The following is a 20,713-nucleotide window of genomic DNA, read 5'->3' on the forward strand; positions in this document are numbered from 1 at the left end:
AAACTCTCTTTAATAACACACTATTTTGCATATTTAGATGTGTGGAAATTTGTTTTAGTAATCCAAATTATAATGTGATTACACGTTTTGTTTGTCTTCAACACTGAGTGATTCCATAAAACACTCCTCTACTTTATATGGAAGAAAGTCTGCTATAAATAAGAATAACTGAATGATTCTTTGAATACAGTTTTATACAGTGTTATGTCACACATGTGATTTGTATGTTTGCTACAAATGAAAAGAGTTGAATAAAAAGCTTCCAAGAGTGATGATTCAAGAAACGTTTGTAGTATGAAAGTGTAGCATGACTCATTTCAGGGAAAATTTGAAGCAAAAGAATGGATGAAAGTGACGTAAAAGAAAAACTGTCATAACTTTTTATTGTTTAAATAGGTATCTGTTCTGACGCAGTGTGAATTGTATGAAGAAGATTTCATTTACCTGAGCTGTGAGATATAAGGCAGACACAGCAGGAAACTCCTCACTTCACTCTCTTCATGTGAGCAGCCTGTCAGCTCCACCTGTTTCTTCTCTGGTTGGAGTTTCAGCACTTCCAGGAGGATGGAGGTCTTTCTCTCTGAGAGGTTTATGGACCAGACTGCAGGAGCTGACTGGAAAACTGACTGTAATGATGGAAGGACACTCAAGCCTGTTTTAATCTCATAAGAGTACAGGTCCATGAGGAAGTCACACCAATTCTCTTTAAGAGGACTGTTTTTGTATCTGCACACTGATGATAACAGCTCCAGTATCTTCTCTCCTGTCTGCTGTTCTCTCTCTGCTGCTGCACAGAACAGATTCACAAAGAACCTGATTTCTTCATGAAGATCTGACCTCCAACGATCAACACTGGAACAATAAGAAGGAAACATTTAGTGATGATTTGATCTGAGCTGCATAAATACAACCACACGCTACTGATGGACTCCATCTTGTCCATGTGTGTCCTGTATATAATGAAAGTCCATTTTCAAGCCGTCTTCCATCAGAGCAGCTGAACATTGTTGTTAGACTGTTACTGACTCACAACACAAACACTAATCCTGTGTGTGAAATCACTGTGCTGAACTGTAACTGTCATTTTATTTACTGTCTGACTTTAGAGAGTAAAACACTAAATATCAACAACATAGAAACACAGAGTGGAACAACAACATCTACACTTCATATCTTGTACAACAGCAGCTTCACCTGCTGCTCAGATCACACATGTGGAAATCACACTTATTCTGCACATCTTCATGTGTTACAGGATTAAATTTAAGGGGGTGGCTGTAGCTCAGGAGGTAGAGCTGGTCATCTATTAATTGGAAGGTTGGGGGTTCGATCCTCCAGTCTGCATGCCAAGTATCCTTGGGCAAGTTACTAACCCCAAGTTGCTCTCCAATGCATCCATCTGTGTGTGAATGTAGTTAGACAGCACTCAGTTTACAGTCAGAGATTGTGAGATTGGCTGAATGTGACATGTTGTATAGAACGCTCTGAGTACTCCGGGAGAGTAGAAAAGCGCTATTTAAGAATGAGTCCATTTACCAAGATATAACTAGTTCACACATAGTAACTGCTCTTTTCTTTCTTATGAACTTGAATCTGACACGATATTCCAAAATCCATCAGCAATAGTGATTTACAGTGTTTCTGAACATCCAAGAATTATTTGTATCTTTCATGATGATGTTTCAACATAACTGTGTTGTTGTTACTGAGCTGCAATTTTATCATTAATCACATTATTTCAAATATTTTCATACAGCGAGAAGATTATCGCGTTTCAGACTCTTTCAGTCAAATAGTTCAAATAATAACATCTGTGTACTCCACACTCTTCTGTGATTCATTTGTTCAGTCACACAGGGACCTTCATTAACTTAGATTAGCTGCTAACAACTCACTGAAACACAACTGATTTTAAACATTCAAAGTATATTACTGATTACAACGATAAAATTAAATAAAACAATGTTTTGAAAATACAAGATTACTTTTTTATGTATGGTTGAAGAACATGTCATAAGGATTCAGCTGTTTTGAACTGATCACACATACATCTATAATATCAGGTTCAAGGCAACAAGGTACTGACAATAATTAAATAAGCACAGTGCTGTGCAGAAAACAATGTTTCCCTCTGATATTAGGTACAGTAGAAATATAACTGAAATATGGACTCCAAGTGGATGAAATCAGAATGTGTAAACAGAAATATTGGTGACAAAAATATAATATTGAAATATTAAATTGTATCATTACAGTAAATTGTTGGAAATTAAAACATTTTTTTTTCCACTGAGTGAGTTCATTTACCTGAGCTGTGAGATATAAGGCAGACACAGCAGGAAACTCCTCACTTCACTCTCTTCATGTGAGCAGCCTGTCAGCGCCACTTGTTTCTTCTCTGTTTGGAGTTTCAGCACTTCCAGGAGGATGGAGGTCTTTCTCTCTGAGAGGTTTATGGACCAGACTGCAGGAGCTGAAAATACTGACTGTAATGATGGAAGGACACTGAAGCCTGTTTCAGGCTCACAGTCCTTCACATGAGAGTACAGATCCAGCAGAACAGCACACTGGATCACTGCGTCCATGTCTCTCTCATGAAGAGGGAATGTTTGATATCTGCACACTGATGATAACAGCTCCAGTATCTTCTCTCCTGTCTGCTGTTCTCTCTCTGCTGCTGCACAGAACAGATTCACAAAGAACCTGACTGCTTCATGAAGACGTGACCTCAGAGGCACAACACTGGAACAATAAGAAGGAAACATTTAGTGATGATTTGATCTGAGCTGCATAAATACAACCACACGCTACTGATGGACTCCATCTTGTCCATGTGTGTCCTGTATATAATGAAAGTCCATTTTAAAGCCGTCTTCCATCAGAGCAGCTGAACATTGTTGTTAGACTGTTACTGACTCACAACACAAACACTAATCCTGTGTGTGAAATCACTGCGTGCTGAACTGTAACTGTCATTTTATTTGCTGTCTGACTTTAGAGAGTAAAACACTAAATATGAACAACATAGAAACACAGAGTGGAACAACAACATCTACACTTCATATCTTGTACAACAGCAGCTTCACCTGCTGCTCAGATCACACACCTGGAAATCATAATTATTCTACACATGTTCATGTGTTACAGGATTAAATTTAAGGGGGTGGCTGTAGCTCAGGAGGTAGAGCTGGTCATCTGCTAATTGGAAGGTTGGGGGTTCGATCCTTCAGTCTACCTGCCAAGTATCCTTGGGCAAGTTACTAACCCCAAGTTGCTGTCCAATGCATCCATCTGTGTGTGAATGTAGTTAGACAGCACTCAGTTTACAGTCAGAGATTGTGAGATTGGCTGAATGTGACATGTTGTATAGAACGCTCTGAGTACTCCGGGAGAGTAGAAAAGCGCTATTTAAGAATGAGTCCATTTACCAAGATATAACTAGTTCACACATAGTAACTGCTCTTTTCTTTCTTATGAACTTGAATCTGACACGATATTCCAAAATCCATCAGCAATAGTGATTTACAGTGTTTCTGAACATCCAAGAATTATTTGTATCTTTCATGATGATGTTTCAACATAACTGTGTTGTTGTTACTGAGCTGCAATTTTATCATTAATCACATTATTTCAAATATTTTCATACAGCGAGAAGATTATCGCGTTTCAGACTCTTTCAGTCAAATAGTTCAAATAATAACATCTGTGTACTCCACACTCTTCTGTGATTCATTTGTTCAGTCACACAGGGACCTTCATTAACTTAGATTAGCTGCTAACAACTCACTGAAACACAACTGATTTTAAACATTCAAAGTATATTACTGATTACAACGATAAAATTAAATAAAACAATGTTTTGAAAATACAAGATTACTTTTTTATGTATGGTTGAAGAACATGTCATAAGGATTCAGCTGTTTTGAACTGATCACACATACATCTATAATATCAGGTTCAAGGCAACAAATTACTGACAATAATTAAATAAGCACAGTGCTGTGCAGAAAACAATGTTTCCCTCTGATATTAGGTACAGTAGAAATATAACTGAAATATGGACTCCAAGTGGATGAAATCAGAATGTGTAAACAGAAATATTGGTGACAAAAATATAATATTGAAATATTAAATTGTATCATTACAGTAAATTGTTGGAAATTAAAACATTTTTTTCCACTGAGTGAGTTCATTTACCTGAGCTGTGAGATATAAGGCAGACACTGCAGGAAACTCCTCACTTCACTCTCTTCATGTGAGCAGTCTGTCAGCTCCACCTGTTTCTTCTCTGGTTGGAGTTTCAGCACTTCCAGGAGGATGGAGGTCTTTCTCTCTGAGAGGTTTATGGACCAGACTGCAGGAGCTGACTGGAAAACTGGCTGTAATGATGGAAGGACACTCAAGCCTGTTTTAGTCTCACAGTCCTTCACATGAGAGTACAGATCCAGCAGGAAGTCAGACTGATATTCATTTTCTTCAACACCCATGTCTCTGTTATTTAGAGGGAATGTTTTGTATCTGCACACTGATGATAACAGCTCCAGTAGCTTCTCTCCTGTCTGCTGTTCTCTCTCTGCTGCTGCACAGAACAGATTCCCCAAAAAAGTGATTTCTTCATGAAGACGTGACCTCAGAGGCACAACACTGGAACAATAAGAAGGAAACATTTAGTGATGATTTGATCTGAGCTGCATAAATACAACCACACGCTACTGATGGACTCCATCTTGTCCATGTGTGTCCTGTATATAATGAAAGTCCATTTTCAAGCCGTCTTCCATCAGAGCAGCTGAACATTGTTGTTAGACTGTTACTGACTCACAACACAAACATTAATCCTGTGTGTGAAATCACTGCGTACTGAACTGTAACTGTCATTTTATTTGCTGTCTGACTTTAGAGAGTAAAACACTAAATATCAACAACATAGAAACACAGAGTGGAACAACAACATCTACACTTCATATCTTGTACAACAGCAGCTTCACCTGCTGCTCACATCACACACGTGGAAATCACATATTTACTAACATTTGTTGAGAAATTAATTAATTTAAATTTTGATTCATTTACTTTTGAAAGTTTGCAAAATTATATTACATTAATATTTTCTGCAGCTGAAGAAGAGTCTTAAACACAAAGTGGATCATGTTGAGCCTCCTGTCAGAGTGTTTAGTTTCACCAAAGCAGCTCTCTTTGTACCTGGCTATATCACCATGGTAACAGATGCTGAACACACAGCCTGGTTTAGATCAGGTTATGTTCAGAGTTTCAGATTAAAATCAGCTGTAAGTGCCACATTTTCTCTGATTCTGTTATTTCCAGTCTGCTCTGAGTGTGATGTAGAGTCTCTGCTGAATCAGTACGTGTTATATATACAACCTGTTGATCTGTATCAGTCTGACTAACAGCACTGAATGAAGCCCAGCTGTAAAGTTACAGCAGCACAGTCTGTGTGTCACATGGTCACACAAGTTTACATGTATGCAGCTGCTGATGCAGTGTGAAACAGATGTGGAGCCTAATCTGCTGTTTAGTCCATTTATCACAGAGAAGATCCCACCAATAATATGAACTTCACTTTGATGTGGTGACAAACTAAAGAGGTTTCCTCGTCTCCTTCATCAGATTGTGTGTCAGACCTGAATGCAGCGAGTAACCTTTAATCTTTAAATGGATCAAGGTTAAAGTCTCACAGCTCTAATGTGCAGCTGTCAGCTTACAAATAAAAAGCAGCACAGAGCGCTCAAACACATATATTCATTCATTCATTCACTTCATAGATCTTTATCATCCATTCATGTGATCATGTTTCTGACTGATGAAGGTGGCATTCGATTGGTCCATTTGGTGTGGAAGAAGAGACAAATCAAACTCCTCCTTTTATGTGAGTGTGGACAGAGACTGAAGCTGAGTGAACACAAAGTTTTGAGCCCACATTGTGACAGCTGTTTTCTCTGACTGCAGCTTTAGGTTTCATCAAGCCAGCGAACACAAAGAAAGCCTGGTTATGATGAACCTGCTTCATTGTTCAGCCCTCTGTGCAGCAACAGACGCTTGATCCTGTTTTATCTTAAAGTTGATGTGACATGTTCTTGTCCTTTTAACATGGCTGTGTTATTGTTACTGTTTGATTCTTATTAAACATCATTTCATTATTGTCACACAGACAGAAGACTGTCACATGTTTCAAAGTGGAAACTGATTGATTTAGTAAGTCAGACAGTGAAGCTTCAAAAACAGCTCAGCTCTTTCATTTGAATGTTCACGGGACTAAAAACTCAAGTGAGTGTTAACAACAAGTCAGTAAGAAGAAGAAAACATTGAACCCTGATCTTTAGTCAATTTACAACATTTGTGTGAAATGAAGGATCAATGTGGATAAAACTAATGTGGCACTATAAAACTGATAGCAGAGAAATATTACATTAAAAATCATAGAACGGAAAATATTTTCACTGTTGATTTCAGTAAGCATCTCATCTTGTGTCGATTTAATAATGTGAAGAACATTTTATTTACCTGAGCTGTGAGATAGAAGGCAGACACTGCAGGAAACTCCTCACTTCACTCTCTTCATGTGAGCAGCCTGTCAGCTCCACTTGTTTCTTCTCTGGTTGGAGTTTCAGCACTTCCAGGAGGATGGAGGTCTTTCTCTCTGAGAGGTTTATGGACCAGACTGCAGGAGCTGACTGGAAAACTGACTGTAATGATGGAAGGACACTCAAGCCTGTTTTAGTCACACATTCCTTCAAATGTGAGTAAAGATTCAAAAGGAAATTAGACTGATTTTTCTTCATATAATCATCATCATCATTATCATCATCATCCATGTCTCTGTCACTATACGGGAATGTTTGATATGTGCACACTGATGATAACATCTCCAATATCTTCTCTCCTGTCTGCTGTTCTCTCTCTGCTGCTGCACAGAACAGATTCACAAAGAACCTGATTTCTTCATCACGATCCTCAAAATCAACACTGGAACAATAAGAAGGAAACATTTAGTGATGATTTGATGTGAGCTGGATAAAAACAAACACTCATCCTGCTCTAACACAGCGGTCCCCAACCCCCGGGCCTCGGACCGGTACCGGTCCGTGAGTCGTTTGGTACCGGGCCGCGAGAGTTGAGGCTCAGGTGTGAAATGTATAGTTTTCAGGGTTTTTGTCGGTTTTCAGCGTTATTTTGTTATCGTTTTTATCGTTTACTCGGTTTTCCTTGGTCTTTTCATGTGTGTTATGAATAAATTTTCTTTTTTTCGGTACCGGTACTAGTTTTATTTTGTTGTATTTATCCGCGACACCTTAAAGGCCGGTCCATGAAAATATTGTAGGGCATAAACCGGTCCGTGGCGCAAAAAAGGTTGGGGACCGCTGCTCTAACACATCTGCTACATCTGCAGGTGGACACACAAAGTGATGAAGACTCTCCGCTGTCTGAAATCTTCATCTGCTGCTCACTATAGAGCTGCTACCATCATCATCATCATGCACAGTAAAGTTCAACAAAGTCAGGAGATAAAGTGCAGCTTCATGTAACTCATTCATTTACTGAGTTACTCACTGAAGGACTCATTGAGTTTGCTTTCATGTTGTTTCCATGGCGATGATTGATTCAGGTGTAAAGGATGTTTCTGACTGCATCACTGCAGCATAGAGATGGTTCACAGCTGCTTTGATTTTGAAGCTGCTCATTTTCAAAAAGCCACAAACAGTTTGAACTTTGACTTTAAACATTTGATGTCACGTTGTTGTTGTTTTAAGAGCAGCTTTAAACAGGACTGACTTGTCAGCACTGAGCTACGTTCTTCTTCTTCTTCACATCATTTCATGATTCTGCTGCAGGTCAAACATGCAAGTTTCCATCAAACACGTGTGTGCACTCCAACACTCTCCTCTCTGCTGCATGAGCTCAGTCACATGCTCACCTTCATTCACACAACTTACATCAGCTTATTGAATTTAACATGAAATCAATTCATTTCTTCACCTATCAAATCTAAATCAAATTCAACCTTTCTGATGAGAAACTTCTTATTTCAGATCCTGTTTCATCTGAGATTTATAGAAAATATGAAACTTCATAGCAACACACAGCTGAACAAGTCAGTGAAACACAGTGGTGTACTGAGCACGTTTCCCTCTGAAATATGACAGAGTCTGAATACATTTACAATATGATCCATGTAGATAAAGTCACAAATATGATGCTGATGAAAAACAAATAGCACAAGACAAAATCAACACTTTACCATTTATGGACCTTCAAATATTTCCATCACTTCTTTTCACAGCACATCTTTTCTTACAGATATTTGACTCGTGTGAAGAAGATTTCATTTACCTGAGCTGTGAGATATAAGGCAGACACTGCAGGAAACTCCTCACTTCACTCTCTTCATGTGAGCAGCCTGTCAGCTCCACTTGTTTCTTCTCTGGTTGGAGTTTCAGCACTTCCAGGAGGATGGAGGTCTTTCTCTCTGAGAGGTTTATGGACCAGACTGCAGGAGCTGACTGGAAAACTGACTGTAATGATGGAAGGACACTCAAGCCTGTTTTAGTCTCATAGTCCTTCACATGGGAGCACAGATCCAAGAGGAAGGCAGACTGATATGCGTCATCATCATCATCATCATCATCATCATCATCATCATCATCATCATCATCAACAATGAAAGGGAAAGTTCCATGTTTGCACACTGATGATAACAGCTCCAGTATCTTCTCTCCTGTCTGCTGTTCTCTCTCTGCTGCTGCACAGAACAGATTCACAAAGAACTTTGTTCTGTCTTCATCTGATGTCTTTGTATCAACACTGGAACAATAAGAAGGAAACATTTAGTGATGATTTGATGTGAGCTGCATAAAAACAACTACACACTACTGATGGATCAAACCCTTGTTTCACTCAGTGACACACAAATCACTTTGTAATGTTTGTGTGTTTAATCTGGATCTTTGTTGATTTTCTGTCTTCAGTAAAATGAAACTATGATAAAAATCAGAGACTGTTTATTACTTTGTAATTCAGCAAACTTATAAATTGAGCAGAGGATCAAATAATTATTTCCCGCGCTGTAAAAAGGTAGAACACTCTGTGTGAGAACAGCTGTGATAGTGTTGTATTAATTCATGTATTTCAGAGTATTCTGAGAGTTGTCCATGTGTGTCCTGTATATTAGAGCTGGGCTGTATCATACCGTTCACAGTAATGCCGGTGTAATGTTGGGCAACGATAAGAAAATTAAATATCGCGATAGAATATGGGTAAAACACGCATGCTCAGTGCCTTTGTTTTCATACGCACATGGGGAAAAAGCATTTCAGCGACGGAGAATGAGAAGGGCGAAAGTGGATCGTTGAATGAAACAGATGAACCAGAATTGGTTTGTAAAAATGCTGCAACTTCAGTGGTGTGGAACTGGTTTAGCTTTCGTCCGTCAGATACACAACAAAGCACAATTTTTGGTAGAGCATGGTAGCGGGCCGTCGTTATTACCATGTTTTTGGAAAATAAGGCGCACTTAAAATCAATCCTTTGATTTTTCTGAAAATCGACAGTGCCCCTTAAAATCCCGTGTGCCTTATGTATGAATTCTGGTTGTGTTTACTGACCTCGAAACAATTTTATGTCGTACACGGCGCTCGAAAATCTGTCAGATGTTTTACTATGACTTTGCTAAGCTATGAACCCGCACCGCTTGATGGATTGTCGGAGCATTACGGCTATTGTAGGCAGGAGCCTCGCGGAGTGATACGTACTGTGCTTCAACATAGTATTACAGTATTGTGTGTGTATAACCTCTTTTTAAGTTTTGTGGATATTCTACATGGTTATGCTGAGGATATGTCGGCCAATTTCCACTGGAAATGCCTTTTGGTTAAACTGTCAGCAAGGAATTTGCACTGTCACATTTTTATATAACTTTAATGCACATAAAAAACAGCTGCTTGTTTAAGTGAAAATACATTGACGTTTGTTTTTTTGGGGTTTTTTTGCACTAATAAAGTTGTGGAGTTGTAAAATATTTTGTCTAGTGTCAATTATATCGTCAGTTATATCTTTATCGCAAATTTTCAAATGTATATCGTCATAAATATTTTTGGTTATATCGCCCTGCTCTACTGTATATAATCAAAGTCCATTTAAAGCCATCAGAGCAGCTGAACATTTTTTTAGACTGTTCCTGACTCACAACACAAACACTAATCCTGTGTGTGAAATCACTGCGTACTGAACTGTAACTGTCATTTATTTGCTGTCTGACTTTAGAGAGTAAAACACTAAATATCAACAACATAGAAACACAGAGTGGAACAACAACATCTACACTTCATATCTTGTACAACAGCAGCTTCACCTGCTGCTCACATCACACACGTGGAAATCACATATTTACTAACATTTGCTGAGAAATTAATTAATTTAAATTTTGATTCATTTACTTTTGAAAGTTTGCAAAATTATATTACATTAATATTTTCTGCAGCTGAAGAAGAGTCTTAAACACAAAGTGGATCATGTTGAGCCTCCTGTCAGAGTGTTTAGTTTCACCAAAGCAGCTCTCTTTGTACCTGGCTATATCACCATGGTAACAGATGCTGAACACACAGCCTGGTTTAGATCAGGTTATGTTCAGAGTTTCAGATTAAAATCAGCTGTAAGTGCCACATTTTCTCTGATTCTGTTATTTCCAGTCTGCTCTGAGTGTGATGTAGAGTCTCTGCTGAATCAGTACGTGTTATATATACAACCTGTTGATCTGTATCAGTCTGACTAACAGCACTGAATGAAGCCCAGCTGTAAAGTTATAGCAGCACAGTCTGTGTGTCACATGGTCACACAAGTTTACATGTATGCAGCTGCTGATGCAGTGTGAAACAGATGTGGAGCCTAATCTGCTGTTTAGTCCATTTATCACAGAGAAGATCCCACCAATAATATGAACTTCACTTTGATGTGGTGACAAACTAAAGAGGTTTCCTCGTCTCCTTCATCAGATTGTGTGTCAGACCTGAATGCAGCGAGTAACCTTTAATCTTTAAATGGATCAAGGTTAAAGTCTCACAGCTCTAATGTGCAGCTGTCAGCTTACAAATAAACTGCAGCACAGAGCGCTCAAACACATATATTCATTCATTCATTCACTTCATAGATCTTTATCATCCATTCATGTGATCATGTTTCTGACTGATGAAGGTGGCATTCGATTGGTCCATTTGGTGTGGAAGAAGAGACAAATCAAACTCCTCCTTTTATGTGAGTGTGGACAGAGACTGAAGCTGAGTGAACACAAAGTTTTGAGCCCACATTGTGACAGCTGTTTTCTCTGACTGCAGCTTTAGGTTTCATCAAGCCAGCGAACACAAAGAAAGCCTGGTTATGATGAACCTGCTTCATTGTTCAGCCCTCTGTGCAGCAACAGACGCTTGATCCTGTTTTATCTTAAAGTTGATGTGACATGTTCTTGTCCTTTTAACATGGCTGTGTTATTGTTACTGTTTGATTCTTATTAAACATCATTTCATTATTGTCACACAGACAGAAGACTGTCACATGTTTCAAAGTGGAATCTGATTGATTTAGTAAGTCAGACAGTGAAGCTTCAAAAACAGCTCAGCTCTTTCATTTGAATGTTCACGGGACTAAAAACTCAAGTGAGTGTTAACAACAAGTCAGTAAGAAGAAGAAAACATTGAACCCTGATCTTTAGTCAATTTACAACATTAATGTGAAATTAAGGATCAATGTGGATAAAACTAATGTGGCACTATAAAACTGATAGCAGAGAAATATTACATTAAAAATCATAGAACGGAAAATATTTTCACTGTTGATTTCAGTAAGCATCTCATCTTGTGTCGATTTAATCATGTGAAGAACATTTTATTTACCTGAGCTGTGAGATGTAAGGCAGACACTGCAGGAAACTCCTCACTTCACTCTCTTCATGTGAGCAGCCTGTCAGCTCCACGTGTTTCTTCTCTGGTTGGAGTTTCAGCACTTCCAGGAGGATGGAGGTCTTTCTCTCTGAGAGCTTTATGAACCAGACTGCAGGAGCTGACTGGAAAACTGACTGTAATGATGGAAGGACACTCAAGCCTGTTTTAGTCTCATAATCCTTCACATCAGAGCACAGATCCAGGAGGAGATCACACCGATATTCCTCCAAATCATCATCACCATCATCATAGCCAACAAAAGGGAATGTATCAAATCGGCACACTGATGATAACAGCTCCAGTATCTTCTCTCCTGTCTGCTGTTCTCTCTCTGCTGCTGCACAGAACAGATTCCCAAAGAACCTCATTGTGTCTTCATCTAATGTCTCCTCATCAACACTGGAACAATAAGAAGGAAACATTTAGTGATGATTTGATGTGAGCTGCATAAAAACAACCACACACAATTGATGGACTCCATCTTACTGACTCACAACACAAACACTAATCCTGTGTGTGAAATCACTGCGTACTGAACTGTAACTGTCATTTATTTGCTGTCTGACTTTAGAGAGTAAAACACTAAATATGAACAACATAGAAACACAGAGTGGAACAACAACATCTACACTTCATATCTTGTACAACAGCAGCTTCACCTGCTGCTCAGATCACACATGTGGAAATCATAATTATTCTACACATCTTCATGTGTTATTAGAGTAAACTGAAACGGATGCTAGTTCATCTGTATAGTAACAATTTGTTTAATTTTTTTACTTGAAGCTGGTGAGATATTCTACAAAGCAATACCAGTTTTGTCCTTCAGTTTGTCAGTACTTCTAAGAAGTATTAATATTTGCTAGCAAACAGGACCCATACAAACATGATACAATGATTATAGTAACATGATTTGATACATTGCACTGTGACACACCAATTTAATTTACAATTTCTGATCAAATAAACTGTGAAATATATTTTTATAACATAGAAATATGTTACTGAAAAAATTTAAAGATATAAATAGTTCACATATAGTAACAGCTGTTTTCTTTTTTATGAACTTAAATCTGACATGCTATTCAAAAACCCAACAGCAGTGTTGATTTACAGTTTTTCAAAACTAGTATTTAGTATTAATTTGATCTTTCATGAAGATGTTTCAACATGACTGTGTTGTTGTTACTAAGCTACAGTTTTTCTAGTAATCACATGATGTCATCATTTTCATACAGGGAGAAGATTATGACATATTTTCAGACTCTTTCGGACAAATAGCCAAATAATAACATCTGTGTTCTCCACACTCTTCTGTGATTCATTTGTTCAGTCACACAGTGACTTTCATTAACTTGGATCAGCTGCTAACGACTCACTGAAACACAACTGATTTTAAACTTTGAAAATATATTAATCAATGTGAGCATCTGGAAACTAACAAATTACTTTTTTATATGAACATGATGAATTGATAACAAGCCTTAATTTTTATGAAGTGATCACACATGTTTAAGATATCAGCCTTCAGGGGAGCACAGAACTAAAAATAATAAAACAAACACAGTAGTGTACAGAGAACAATGTTTCCTTCTGAAATTAGACAGAGTACAAATATAACTGAAAAATTACCTGATGTGTGAAAAAAACAAAAATCACAATATCTAAAAACTAAACAAACTCAAAGACAAGAATATTAATTTTAAATCATACAATAACAGTAAACCTTCTGGAATTAAATTTTTTTTGTACTGTTTGAGTTGATTTACCGCAGCAGCGCAACAATGAAAATGATGAAAAAAACTGTTGTAACTTTCTTTGTTTAAGATGTTATCTGTTCTGACGCAGTGTGAATTGTATGAAGTAGAATTCATTTACCTGAGCTGTGAGATAGAAGGCAGACACAGCAGGAAACTCCTCACTTCACTCTCTTCATGTGAGCAGCCTGTCAGCTTCACTTGTTTCTTCTCTGGTTGGAGTTTCAGCACTTCCAGGAGGATGGAGGTCTTTCTCTCTGAGAGGTTTATGGACCAGACTGCAGGAGCTGACTGAAAAACTGACTGTAAGGATGGAAGGACACTCAAGCCTGTTTTAGTCTCACAGTCCTTCACATGAGAGTACAGATCCAGCAGGAAATGAATCTGATACTCCATCTCTTCGTAGTCATCATCTGTGTGATTAAAAGGGAATATTCCATATCTGCACACTGATGATAACAGCTCCAGTATCTTCTCTCCTGGCTGCTGTTCTCTCTCTGCTTTTCCCAGCATTAAATTGGTTTCAGTGGAGCGTAAAAATGAAGAGGAGAAACTAAAACAAGAATTGAACATTTTGCCATAACATCAGAAACATAGATGACTATTATCATTTACAACCACTCTGTTATAAGTAACTGTTATTATATCATGCAAGGAATTATGTTTGATCTTTGAAGACAGAGTAAAAAGTGGTAGAGAAAAAAAGGACCACAAAACCATCACATTACTGGTTCTAGTGAGAACTAGAGATGTGCTGATTTAACTTTTTAATGGACAGTCTTAGATTTCTAATTGTTTAAGTCTGACCCCCAAAAGTTGATTCTGTTCATCTGGACGTAGTGTTTTCAGTGGAAGAAACGTTTCCTCACTCATCCAAGTGACTTCTTCAGTCTCAGCTGACTGCAGGGACTGCATGACCATTCATCAACAACCACTGATCAATGGCTATGTGGGAATGGTTGCAAACACAGCATTGTAAGATGGTGAAAGATGTACCCTTAGGCCCCCTCCTCGATTCACAGATGGTCTTTACCTTTTCACATGTGTACACATGTGTACATCCTCATCATTGAAAGAGTGTCCACCGGCCTGTAGGTGTAAATAGACTGCAGAGTCCTGGCCTGACGAGGTAGCTCTTCTGTGTTGTACCATCCGCTTTGCCAAAGGTTGTTTGGTTTTCCTGATGTATAAATCCTGGCAATCCTGGCACTTAACAATCGAGGAGGGGGCCTAAGGGTACATGTTTCACAATCTTTCAATGGTGTTATTGCAGCCATTCCCCAACTCTCTGTGAATGGTACTCATGGCCATTGATCAGTGGGCTTTGATCAGTGGTTTGTTATCAATGGTCATGAGAATTTGCATATTAGGCAGCTGGATAGTGTAGCGGTAAGGCTACACACCTTTACACCCCCCCATGCTAAACCCAAGCCCTTGAATGGCGCGACTACGTCTGCAGATCGGACACAAGCATTTAACTACGTGTTCATTATATCTTGTACTGCGTATATGACAAATAACATTTCTATTAATGATCAAGGAACTGACCTCCCAGCCCATTGTTCCTTCAGTGCAACTACTTTCAGTCATTATGTAAATGTACTGTTTATAAGACTGGGGAAAACTGCAGTCAGCTGAAATTGAAGAAGTCACTTTGATGAGTGACGAAACACTTCTCCCACTGAAAACGCTACGTCGAGATGAACAGAAACAACTTTTCTTTACTTATCTGGATGACTGAGCATGCATCAAGATGTTTAAGTTTGACTTGCCAATTTGATGTTTTGCTGATTCTGATTTATTTTCTTTTTAAGAACAGTCACTGAGAGCAAGTACAAACACATTTCTACTTTTCATTGATGAAGAATTTTGGTTTCATAATAAAATTAATTATTGAACTTTACAATGTTTCCCAAATGCACTGAGTTACAGGATCTTCTCTCATCCTCATGAGAAATTGCTCTGCTGCTGGAAACAAGTCCAAATAATAATTCACTGAAAATGAGTTGCTGTAGGATTACTCTCAGCTTTCCTGGACATATTTTACCTGAACAAACAAAAGCAGCTGCAGCAGATTTATATAAGAAAAAAAGATCAGATACGCATTTTCACTTTGTTGATAACTTAACATTAATGTAGCAATTGCTGCTTTGTGATCAGCTTGTGGCAGTTGAGTGTGTCATGAAATGAGATTTAACAACTTTGGTAACATGAGTAGGTGTTACATAAAAAGTAACACCTACTCAGTAAAGTGTATTTTGGGTTGAGTTACATTATCAGTTTTCTGAAGCCTCGGTCCTCATCTATGGAGAACGGCTGATCACAAATTACCGATGATAATTCTATAATTTTGCTTTTAGTTGCTTTGGTCTGTTCACTGCTCAAACCAAGGAAAGATAGAAGGGCCACTGGCTTGTAGCCAGCTCTGGCCAGCTTTAGTTTCAGCATATTAGTTCATGGGTGTCCAACTCCAGGCTTTGAGAGCCAGTATCCTACAGGTTTTAGATATCACCCTGGGTCAACAGACCCGAATCAAATAATTAGTTCATTACCAGCCTCTGGAGAAATTCAAGACATGTTGAGGAGTTAATTTAGCCATTTGAATCAGCTGTGTTGGATCAAAGACAAGGACAAAACCTGCAGGACGCCGGCTCTCGAGGCCTGGAGTTGGCCATCCCTGTATTAGTTTTTAGTTTCTTTAAACTGAGCATGTTCAGCCGAGTGAAGGTATTTTAAGTCTTTCATAAGGTTTGTTATTCCAAATGTTTTTTCTGGAGGTTCCTAATATCAAATATTAACTCTAATTATATTAATGAAGTTTGTGCCACTTGTTGTATGAGCATATGTGATCAATACTGTCTTAAACGTAGTCATTAGGATCAACAGGTAACCTTTGACTGTGTTATGGCCAACAAGTCCAAACATAGGGTTAAATAAACTTGGCCCTGCTAAGATGCACCTGAGAGCCTCTCCGCCTGTCTGTGCTGCCAGAACGTGGTGAACCACCCATCCTTAACCCATATACAGTTCATCACCTCTCCCTCCACTGGGCAAATCTGACCACAACCTGGTGCACCTTGTCCCTGTGTATGAGCCCTTAGTGCGCAGGGTGCCACCAGCCACCCGCACAGTGCAGAGATGGTCAGAGGAGAGCGAGGAGGCTCTTAAGGACTGTTTTGAGTCGACTGTGTGGGAGGTGATCTGTGACGACCATGGAGAGGACATCGACAGCCTTACTACATGCATTACTGACTATATTAATTTCTGTGTGGATAACACCGTACCTACCAGGACTGTACGGTGTTTCTCCAACAACAAACCTTGGATTACCCCAGAAATTAAAGCTGTCCTCAAGCAGAAGAGGAGGGCCTTCAAATCCAAAGACAAAGAGGAGTTGAAAAGGGTGCAGAGAGAGTTGAGGGGACTGATAAGGAATGGGAAGGAGAGCTACAGGCAGAAGATGGAGAACCAGCTTCAGCAAAACAACGTTGGTGAAGTCTGGAGAGGCCTCAGAACCATCTCAGGCCACAAACAGCAGAACTCTCTGCCTGGGAGGGATGTGAGGTGGGCAAATGAACTGAATCATTTCTTCAACAGATTTGATTCAACCATGAGGCAGTCTACAACATCGGCTGCAGACTCACCCACCCCCACTGCTGCTGTTCCACCTCTGACACCTCAGACACTTCACACCTCCTCTATTCACCCTGCTCACTCCTCCCCACCCCCAACAACAGCATCCAATACACACTCAACACAAGGCTCCAGCCTGTCTCTCTCAACCACCCAGGTTAGGAGGGAACTGAGGAGGATTAATGGCAAGAAGGCAGCGGGCCCAGATGGCATCAGCTCGAGGGTCGTCAGGTCCTGCGCGGACCAACTGTGTGGGGTGATGGAGCACCTCTTCAACCTGAGCCTGAGGTTGGGAAGAGTCCCACAGCTCTGGAAAACCTCCTGTGTTGTACCAGTGCCAAAGACTTCACGCCCCAAGGACCTCAACAGCTACAGGCCGGTGGCTCTGACATCCCACCTGATGAAGACCCTGGAGCGGTTGGTCCTGGCTCAGCTTCGGCGCCTAACAAGCTCATCACTGGACCCACTTCAGTTTGCCTACCAGCCTGGCATTGGAGCGGATGATGCCGTCATTCACCTCCTACATCGTTCCCTCGCTCACCTGGAGACCGCTGGAAGCACTGTGAGAATCATGTTCTTTGATTTCTCCAGTGCCTTCAACACTATTCTTCCCTCGGTTCTGAAGGACAAGCTGGAGAACTCTGGAGTGGACCATCACCTCACTACCTGGATTTTGGACTACCTCACCGACCGACCACAGTATGTGAGGACTCAGGGCTGTGTGTCGGACAGGGTCGTCTGCAGTACGGGGGCCCCACAGGGAACGGTTCTGGCTCCGTTCCTCTTCACCATCTACACTGCAGACTTCTCCCACAATTCCACCCAGTGCTTCCTGCAGAAGTTCTCTGATGACTCTGCAATAGTCGGCCTCATCACTGATGGGGACGACAAGGAGTACAGAGGACTGACTCAAGACTTTGTGGACTGGTGCCAGCTGAACTACCTCCAGATCAACGCCAGTAAAACCAAGGAGCTGGTGGTAGACTTCCGCAGGCACAAGCATTCTCCACTGCAACCACTGAACATCCAAGGTATGGACATTGAGGCTGTGGACAGCTACAGGTACCTTGGTGTTCATCTGAACAACAGACTGGACTGGACTCATAACTCAGACGCCCTCTACAGGAAAGGGCAGAGCAGGTTGTACCTGCTGCGGAGACTCAGGTCGTTTGGGGTGGAGGGCCCACTCCTGAAGACCTTCTATGACTCTGTGGTGGCTTCTGCTATCTTTTATGGTGTGGTCTGCTGGGGCGGCAGCATCTCTGCTGGGGACAGGAAGAGACTGAACAGGGTGATCCGAAGGGCCAGCTCTGTTCTAGGATGCCCTCTGGACCCAGTGGAGGTGGTGAGTGACAGGAGAACGGCGGCTAAGCTGTCATCCCTGTTGGACAACGTCTCCCACCCCATGCAGCAGACTGTGACAGCACTGAGCAGCTCCTTCAGTGGGAGACTGCGGCACCCACGGTGTGGGACGGAGAGATTTCGCAGGTCTTTCCTCCCCACTGCTGTCAGACTCCACAACAAAGACTTTAACTGAACAAACACACACATCCACACATGTGCAATAACACTAAGTGCAATAATCCTTTCTGGCATCGTTGTATTTTTACTCAGTTGTATATAGCATTCGTATTCTATTTTTATCTTATTGTATATTTTTATTCTATTTTATTCTACTGTATATAGTATATTATTTTATTCTATTCTGTACAGCTGTGTACTGTATTTATTCTTATTGTATTCTAATTTTTGCCTCATAACTTTTGCACTGTCCACTTCCTGCTGTGACAAAACAAATTTCCCACGTGTGGGACTAATAAAGGTTATCTTATCTTATCTTATATAGTGTCACGATCATGGGTCTTTTGACCCAGCGTTTTGAGTTTTAGTTTATTTTGATGTTTATGGTTTGTTTAAGTTCATAAAGTTATCTAAATTCATTTGTTTATTAGATTCACCTTGTGTTTTCAGCCCCCCTGTTAAGTCTCCCTTGTCCTTTATGTGTTTCATGTCTGCATGTCTTTTGTGGTCAAGTTCATGTAGTCATGTCTGAGTTTCATTATGGTTCCTATTTTATTTTGAAAGGGGTCCTGTGTTCCTGTGTTATTTTGTTTAGTTTTACACTTCCCCTGTGATGTCGTTATGTTCATTTGTTTCAGCTGTCCCCCCCGTGTGTTGCCACTTCTCCTGATCACCTCATGTGTGTATTTAAGTCCTCAGTCTTCCTGTGTTCAGTGTCGCGTCCTCCCTCATAGCTGTGTGTGATTTTCCCTGTGTCTCCTTATGATTTAGTTTCCCCAGTTTAGTTTTGAATTGTTATTTGTGTCTCACCACACCAGCAATAAAGCTGTGTTTTTTGGAGTTTACTTTTTGCGTTTGGGTCCTTCTGTTGCCTGCCCATAAAACTGTCAAAGGGACCCAATTAAAAATGATGGATGCTGGGAACAGCGCTCCAAAAGTTACAGAGTAGTGTCAGAAAGTTATGTAACACAAGTGTCAGAGATTAAAGAAGAAAAAAGTGCAAATTGACAACTGATTGGGGAGTATTGGCAAACATATTACATTGACAATTGAGATAATATTGACGCTTGTAGAGTTGAGAAAATACTTATTAGGTTAAAGTTAATTTGTTCCGATTAAAAAAAACAAGAAATGGAAAGTTACCCAACAGCAGGAGTAGGGGTTACTGCTCCTATATAAAGGAGGGTCAGATACGCCCGGGGCTGCTTTTTTCCTGTCTGTCATTTTGTGTGTCTCTGCTGTTTGTGCTCTACACTGCGGCGTTCACTATGCTTCCTTGCTGTATTTGTACCATTTTTGCTGTTCATATGGTAAATGGACTGGTTCTTATATAGCGCTTTTCTACTCTTCTGAGCACTCAAAGCGCTTTATACAACACCCATATATACTATTATACACCCATTCACACCCATTTTTCTAAGTGCTTTCCTTGCTAACATTCACACACATTCATACTCCGATGGATGCATCGGAGAGCAATTTGAGGTTAGTATCCTGCCCAAGGATATTTGGCATGCAGACAAGGGGAAGCCAGAAATTGAACCACCAACCCTCCAATCAGTAGATGACCTACTCTACCACCTGAGCTACAGCCACCCCAAATGACACTGTTTAATAAAACTCTGTCTTCTAAGAATTATACTCTTTTCCAGAGGATCTTTTTGAGTGACTTGATTTTGTTTAGATCTGAAAAGCTGGTCCTCCACAGCGTTGGTGGGATAAGGTTATCATATTGGCTTCAAAATTTGCGACCCAACACTTTATGGGGTTGTTTTAATTATTGTTATAACTTTTCTTTTAGCTGTGTATCAATCGCTCCTTAGTTGGTACCTAGAGGACATAACCCCAAAGATC

The 20,713-nt window shown here is 40.0% G+C and overlaps 1 protein-coding gene across 1 annotated transcript in view; it reads right to left on the bottom strand.

The window, feature by feature from the left end:
* Positions 1 to 20,713, bottom strand: part of LOC146680819 (uncharacterized) — a 79,348-nt gene that overhangs the window by 12,979 nt on the left and 45,656 nt on the right. The window contains exons 15-21 of the mRNA XM_085447704.1: positions 13,827 to 14,258; positions 11,901 to 12,347; positions 8,350 to 8,820; positions 6,523 to 6,984; positions 4,198 to 4,644; positions 2,308 to 2,742; positions 445 to 852 (exon numbers count right to left, since the gene is read on the bottom strand). Coding sequence (XP_085303830.1) covers positions 445 to 852; positions 2,308 to 2,742; positions 4,198 to 4,644; positions 6,523 to 6,984; positions 8,350 to 8,820; positions 11,901 to 12,347; positions 13,827 to 14,258 — 3,102 coding nt within the window. The remainder of the gene's footprint in view (positions 1 to 444; positions 853 to 2,307; positions 2,743 to 4,197; positions 4,645 to 6,522; positions 6,985 to 8,349; positions 8,821 to 11,900; positions 12,348 to 13,826; positions 14,259 to 20,713) is intronic.

The sequence above is a fragment of the Copadichromis virginalis genome, linkage group LG23 (genome assembly GCF_057382275.1).
Source record: "Copadichromis virginalis isolate Kocher_CV1m ecotype Utaka linkage group LG23, C_Virginalis_male_GT1.1, whole genome shotgun sequence".
NCBI lineage: Eukaryota > Metazoa > Chordata > Actinopteri > Cichliformes > Cichlidae > Copadichromis > Copadichromis virginalis.